We start from the raw sequence: 7,685 nt of genomic DNA on the forward strand, positions 1-7,685 counted from the left end.
TGCATAGACTCTCAACTTTTTATCTGAATAAAAGTGATCCCAAGTGTCTGGCAAAAGTAATGAAAAAAATCTTTACCTAATCTATAATAACTTCTAGAAACACTTTTTCAAACACAATGACCACCACACAATCAAAGATAAGCAGGCACACAAGGAGATGAAATGATGTAGCACTCTAGGGTGTACCTACTATGCTTACTGTATCCAAAGAAATATATGCAGAATCTAAAACTTTTGATATGGAACCAGAAACTAGAAGAGTGGCAAAGCATATCTGAAAAATAACTACACTGAAAGTCTAAAAATGAAAAATCTAATAACCAAAATCTAAAACCCAGGGAATACATTTGAGAGCAGATTAGAGATGAAGACTTAGTCCTAGAAGGTAGCCTAAAGAAAATATTCAGAACAAAAAAGATACAAAAAGTTGGGGGGGGGGAACACCAGAGAGGAAAAATACACAAGAGGATTCTGGGAGAAAATCTAAAATTATATAACTGAGCTCCCAAAAAGATTAAGCAAGAGAACGGAGAAAAGTAGTATCAGGGAAAAGTAGTATCCGAGGAGATAGTGGCTGAGAACTTGCAAAACTGACTAAAAACAAGTCACAGTATCAAAATGCCCTATATACCCCAAACAAGAAAAGGTACAAGAAGGAGAGAATGAGGGAAATAGAGAGACAGAAAATCATCAAAATGCCAAAGACAAAATGAAAACCATAAAACAGCCTGAGAGAGAAACAAATTATCAACAAAGAGGGAATAAACTGCAGCCGACTTCTGAATAGAAACAAGCCAAAATATTAAAGAATTTCTCCAGAAAATTTATCTGGAATTCTACATCCAGCAAAATATATCTCTCAATAATGTAGGTGAAATAAAGATATTCTCAAACAAACAAAAAGAAAACTCGTCAATACTAGATCCACTCTAAAGAAATACTAAATGGTATCTTTAGGCAGAAGGATAACTATTCCAGATGGAAAGTCAGACAATGTAAGAAAGAATGAGGAAAATCAAAGGCAGTAAGTCTAATTAAATAATAACAGCATAAAACAACAGAAATACATCTGTGGGTTTTAAAAAATATGCACACATCTTAAAACATGGCAATAATGATATAAGAAAGGAAACAATGTAAATGTTTTTAAAGGCCTTGCATTATTTATTGCCTTATCTAGAAAAAGGGTGAAAGTCTCGATACTACACTGCAATAAATCAAGAATATATATTAAAATTTAAGTAAACACTAAAGGAATAGTACAATAATAAATAATCTCAAGCTAAAAAAAGAAAAAACAGAAAAAAATTTTTAAATCAATTCAAAATAAAGCTAAAAAAATTAAAAATGAACATAGAAAAGGTGAAGACGAATCGATTTTTAAATTATTATTATTATTATTATTTTTTAAACAGAGTCTTGATCTGTCGCCCAGACTAGAGTGTAGTGGCATTATTCTGGCTCACTGCAACCTCCACTTCCCAGGTTAAAGTGATTCTTGTGCCTCAGCCTCCTGAGTAGCTGGGACCACAGGCACACACCACCACGCTCAGCTAATTTTCATAATGTGGGCAACAGGGAAATACGCAAAAAACATCTAGCTCATACATATATACCTAATCTTCATAAATTTTAGCCTGCACATCTATTCAATTCTTTTTCCATTGTGACAGACTTCAAAATCTTATTTTACCTTAACTTATCTTACCACAGATACACCAATGGACATTAAATGTCCAAAAACCAAACAAAAAGAAACAAGAACAAAAAAACCAAGAGAGCCAAATGACTTATCAATACTGCATTAATTCCATAATAAAATATTAGCCAGGAGAGCGGCTCACAACTGCAATCCCAGCACTTTGGGAGACTGAGGCAGGAAGATCAATTAAACCTTGGAGTTCAAGACCAGCGTGGGCAACATGGCGAAAACTCATCTGTACCAAAAAAACACAAAAACTAGCTGGGCATGGTGGCACGTGCTGCAGTCCCAGTTATTTGGGAGGAGGAAGTCGGAGAATCGCTTGAGCTTGGAAGGCAGAGGTTGCAGTGAGCTGAGACTGCTGCTCTACTGCACTCCAGCCTGGGTGACAGAGCGAAACCCTGTCTCAGGAAAAGGAAATAATAATTTGCCATCACTGATCTACATAACATTACTAACAGCAAAACTAATACATTAAGAAGGTTAAAAATGATATTCATTTATTTCATTTAAAATGTTAGTTTAAATTCTTAATTCACTAGCTGACTCAACAAAAGGAAAATTCGAGGATAAAACTGTAACTTTTTCTACACTCATAACAATGTCAGCAAGACACAGGTGCAATGTGTACCTCCATCACAGAATAACTAAATAATCTCTTTAGAGCTAAGAACACTTAAGAAAACAAGACATGAAACTCCAGAGTAACTCTTGATCCTTCTGTAGGCAATGAAAACTACCTGCCCCTTACGGCAGATTTTTATTTTATGGTGGATTGCTACTACAGTTTTGTTAAGAGGTGGTCCAAGCTCTTCAGAGAGAAAACGTAATCAAATGAAACCGAGACTATCACGATATTACAAAGCATCTCCGTAAGTAAATCAAAGAATATTTCATATAACATTTAATCCCAGTCTTACAGCTATTGAAACTAACAAGTAATCCAATACAGAGTTATAAAAGTGGACATCAAAGTGTGTCAAGCGTCACTTCCAGGTCTGGTGTGGATACAGTCAAGTAGAATGACTCCCCTTCTCTAATGGCTATGGAACAAAGCTGAACTGCTTCATTCAGATGATACGAGAACAGTGCCAGGAGACTTCTCTACACAACCAACAGTGACTGTTCATGGGTCAAGGAGAGAACTCATGCAGAAGCATCTTATTTAACCTTCCCAATAATCTCTTCAGCAACTGTGAACAAGCTCTTCTCGCACCCTGAAAGCTTCCCACCCACCCGCCTCTTGTTTTCAAACAGCTCTATCTTCTCATCCTTCAGGTCTTACAGGTCACTTCCTTATGGAACTTGCTCCAACTCCCACAAGTTAGGTTCCCTAGGTATGGGTTTCATAGCTCCCTGTACTTCACATCAAAGGATTCATCCCACATGTTGTTGAAAACTAAATCCTGGGGTACACAGAAGGCACTCAAAAAATAATGGTTGAATAAACATGTGAATTTACAATCCTCCCCAATTTTACAAAGAAATTAGCTTTTAAAAGTTGAGTCATTTGCATGAGGTGAAACAATCTGAAACTGGCATAGACCAGCTGAGAATCCAAGCCTCTGTGGTTCCAATGCCCATGCGATCATCTCATGTACCATACGCACATGTGCTACAAGTCAGACTCCTTTCCAATTATTATTCTTATAGTGACTTCCACGGTAAACACAGAAGTCACCTTTTCAAGGGAAAAAAATTAGTCTCTCAATATAATAAAATCACATGTGAAAATGGACTATGCTTTTTTTTTTTCTTTTCCTTGAGACAGAGTCTCACTCTGTTGCCCAGGCTGGAGTGCAGTGGGCGATCTCCGCTCATTGCAACCTTCGCCTCGCAGGTTCAAGCAATTCTCCTGCCTCAGCCTCCCAGTGCGCCACTACCACTCAACCAATTTTTGTATTTTTAGTAGAGACAAGGGTTTCAGCATATTGGCCAGGCTGGTCCTGAACTCCTGACCTCAAATGATCCACCCACTTCAGCCTCCCAAAGTGCTGAGACTACAGGCATAAGCCACTGCAACCCATGGATTATGCTTTTTAAAAATCACAACGAAGGAACAAACTATAACTTTGTGGTAATTAGAGGTCTGCATTGCACTAGTTACAAAATAAGAATGGTTACAGTGAAACTGTGAACATAAACCAGAATTGCAGTCACTTGTCTCTCTCTCTCTACCTGAAGTAGCAATCCTCATACAGCTCTCCTATTCTACTACACACTTTCTAATCAGAGTAATTTTGTTTGTTTTCAATTTGCTACTAGCTTGAACTCATTGGCCTCTTTTTCATCCATCTTAGCTGGCTACAAAATGTAATAGGAACTTGGCACAGATGTGCACGTGGTGGCAAAGATGGACCAAGACAACCCTTGCTTGGCATTGAAGACTCAGGTTGGATCTGTTGGGATGGGTAGTTCTCTTCATTCCCTGTAATACTAGAGAATGATCAGTCAATTAACAGCACCAGCGGCCGCGGTGGCTCAGGTGAGTAAACCCAACACTGGGAGGCCGAGGTGGACGGACCACCTGAGGTTGGGAATCCAAGACCAGCCTGATCAACATGGAGAAACCACGCCTCTACTAAAAATATAAAATTAGCCAGGCATGGTGGCACGTGCCTGTAATCCCAGCTACTCAGGAGGCTGAGGCAGGACAATTGCTTGATCTTGGGAGGCGGAGGTTGCCGTGAGCCAAGATCATGCCACTGCACTCCAGGCTGAGCAACAAGAGCGAAACTCTGTCTCAAAAGAAAAAACACCAGACAGTGCCAAATCTGACACTTCTACTTTTCTACTTACTGGCTTGTTTAACCAAAGTCAGTCCCCAAGAGGAGCTATTCGGATGTGAAAACATTATTAAAACTGGTAGTGGACTAGTCTTACCAGAAACAAGTACAACAGAGAGTCTGACTGCATAGCTAAAAACTAAGTAGGCACCAAAACTGAGGCTCAGTGCCCATATTCTTAATGTTTGGCAAATGATGTTTCTTTGATTGCCTTTGTAACGACTCATTAATCATTTAAATATATAATGAGCAAAAGAATTTCTGTTAACTAAGGATGCCTGTACTTGCAATTAGGATTTCTTCCTTTAAAAGTTAACTCGGCCAGGCGCGGTGGCTCACGCCTGTAATCCCAGCACTTTGGGAGGCCGAGGCGGGTGGATCACGAGGTCAAGAGATCGAGACCATCCTGGTCAACATGGTGAAACCCCGTCTCTACTAAAAATACAAAAAATTAGCTGGGCATGGTGGCGCGTGCCTGTAATCCCAGCTACTCAGGAGGCCGAGGCAGGAGAATTACCTGAACCCAGGAGGCGGAGGTTGCGGTGAGCCGAGATCGCGCCATTGCACTCCAGCCTGGGTAACAAGAGCAAAACTCCGTCTCAAAAAAATAAAAATAAATAAATAAATAAAAAATAAAAGTTAACTCATACTTTCATTAATGTAATTTTTTTTTCTATTTGGACATATTTTAATTGCCAATGTGGAACACAATATGGCATCAACATCCATTTTAAGTAATGAACTATACCATGTTTACAAATGTTATTATAAAAGAATGGCAAATCAGGAAATATTTTTGTTAACTTTAGGGTCTGACTGAATCAGAAATAAAAGCAAATAAACCACTGTTCACTTGCTGATAATTTTTTTTTTTTTTTTTTTTTTTTTTTGAGACGGAGTTTCTCTCTTGTTACCCAGGCTGGAGTGCAATGGCGCGATCTCGGCTCACCGCAACCTCCGCCTCCTGGGTTCAGGCAATTCTCCTGCCTCAGCCTCCTGAGTAGCTGGGATTACAGGCACGCGCTACCATGCCCAGCTAATTTTTTGTATTTTTAGTAGAGACGGGGTTTCACCATGTTGACCAGGATGGTCTCGATCTCTTGACCTCGTGATCCACCCGCCTCGGCCTCCCAAAGTTGCTGGGATTACAGGCTTGAGCCACCGCGCCTCTTATTAAGATGACTGCAGGAAAGAAAAAAGAACACTGACTTCCCCCTGAAGGAACTTCCCAGAGACTCCATACAGGAGGGAGTTGGCCAGGGTGATCTCTAAAGTTCTGCGTAACTTTTCTGAGCTATGAAATATTAAATACCTATCTCAAAGAGGTAATTATTTTTATAAAAGGATTAATATAGGATTGAAACCATTTTCCTCCAACAAGCAACATGCTGAAGACAGCGTCCTCACTACCCCCCCCCCGCGCCGCCATTTGTCTCGCATTATTTCCAAAGACTGGGTGGGTATGGTCCCAATTCAACAAGTCTTCCCAGTCCAAAGGAAGCATGCAGAAGTCTACTGTCAAAAAGCATCTATCCGCCAATTAAATATTGGGATAGAAAGAGATATGGTTGCGGGGTGGGGAGAGACAACATTTTCATATTACAGAAACGTGCACCCATGGATTCATACACTTCCCGCACTTTCTGGCAGTAAAACACCTGCGAGGAACCGTTCTCACGCATTACAAATACCGCACCAGCTTAGGGTTGTGAGAGCCAAACTATTTTGCAAACTTTGCAAAGGCGCACGGATTTCCAAGACTTGCAAATCCCTCATTCGCCCCATCCTCCCCTCGCCTGGTCGAAACAAAGTTCCGCGGCATCAAGGTAGTCATTTAAAGGCACGAAGTTTGCCCGGGTCCTGCCCACTGGGGCTCGGGAGACGCGCCCGGCCGGGACCGCAGCTCGCTCCGGGAGACCGGCACCGGGTTCCACCCCCGGACCTCCCCGCACCTCGCGCGGCGCCCCCCGCCCGCCCACCGACCCGCGGACCCCAAGCTCCGGGCGCGGGGACACAGGGGCGGGCCCCGCACGGTGCTCGAGCCGCCCCCCCCAGGGCCGAGCCGCGAGCCGCGAGCCGCAGCTGCGTCCCCTCCTCCCGGAGCCGGGAATGGCGGCGTCCGGCTCCCAAGGGCCAACTCCGAGTCCCAGCCCGGGGAGGACGCCCAGGGAGCCCGCCGCCACCGGCCCCTCGCGGCGGGAGCTGAGAAATAGAAGTTACCTCAGGACGGTCCCGTCTGCGAAGCTGGGGGTGGCGCGCAGAGCGGGCGGTCCCGGGCGGCCGAGCAGGTCCGGCGCGGCGGCGGCGGCTACCGCAGTGCCCTCCGCCCCATTGTTTCCCTTCCAAGAGGATCGATCCCGGCGAAGCCGAGCCCGGGAACCAGGAAGTTCCCCGGCGCGACACCTCCTGCCGCCGCTATGGAAACGGCCCCCGCCTCCCAGGGCGGCTCGCCCGGGACCCCGCCTCCGCGCCGCCGGCCCCGCCCGCCTCACCAGCCGCCGCCAAACGACGCCGCAGCGGCCGCAGCCGCCGCCATCTTGGCGCGGCCCCGGGCGGCCCCTTCCCGGCGGCACGTGCGCGCCGCTCCCGCGCTCCCGCCGTGCGCGCTCCCGCCCGCCTCGGAAACGCGCGTCCAGGACTGCAGGTGCTTGGAGCCCCTCGGCGGGAAGCAGGCGCGGGAGGCCAGAGCAGGGCTTCGAGGCACGCAAACGAGCGGCCCTGGCGTGTCCAGCCGTTATATCAGAGGATGGCACAGACGTGGGGAGGTCAGCAGAGTACGGGGCGAGAGCATGGTCTCCGGAGCCAGCCTGGCTTTTTTCTTCCTTTCTGACTCAACTGCTTACCAGGTGTCAGACCTTGGACGCTTTTCTCTGCCTCAGTTTCTTCATCTGTAAACTGGGATGACAATAGGACCTGCTTCATGGGGCTGTTCTGGAACAAACGAGTGCTTGGTAGCAAGTGCAAAGCAAGCATCTGTTCAATAAAATGCCATTGCTACTGACACAGGTCACATTGCTGTCATTTTTTCAGGGACTTAGGCTAAGTGTTCACATCAGCACTACTTTAAGTAGGCTACTGTGTAGATCCCATTGCTGCTTCAGGCTTCTCAAATGTTCATCACTGTCCCATCTTTCTGTAGGTCAGCTTTCCTTTTTTACATCGTGGAAATTGTCAAGAGTTTTAATCTCCAAAGCCTC

At 44.8% G+C, this 7,685-nt stretch overlaps 2 protein-coding genes across 2 annotated transcripts in view; one reads left to right on the top strand and one right to left on the bottom strand.

The window, feature by feature from the left end:
* The window catches only part of USP6NL (USP6 N-terminal like), a 150,846-nt gene extending 143,939 nt beyond the window's left edge, over positions 1-6,907 (bottom strand). Inside the window, exon 1 of the mRNA XM_021670621.2 lies at positions 6,709-6,907. The gene's annotated coding sequence lies outside the window, so the exon portion shown is untranslated. The remainder of the gene's footprint in view (positions 1-6,708) is intronic.
* Positions 6,598-7,382, top strand: USP6NL-AS1 (USP6NL antisense RNA 1). The gene is given in 5 exon segments (XM_021670589.2): positions 6,598-6,781; positions 6,784-6,839; positions 6,841-7,032; positions 7,034-7,170; positions 7,172-7,382. Coding segments are annotated over 5 exon segments (780 nt in total).
* The last annotated feature ends 303 nt before the right edge of the window (positions 7,383-7,685 follow it).

The sequence above is a fragment of the Aotus nancymaae genome, unplaced genomic scaffold (assembly GCF_030222135.1).
Source record: "Aotus nancymaae isolate 86718 unplaced genomic scaffold, 86718_ANA_hifiasm-v0.15.2.pri h1tg000083l, whole genome shotgun sequence".
In the NCBI taxonomy this organism is placed as follows: Eukaryota; Metazoa; Chordata; class Mammalia; order Primates; family Aotidae; genus Aotus; species Aotus nancymaae.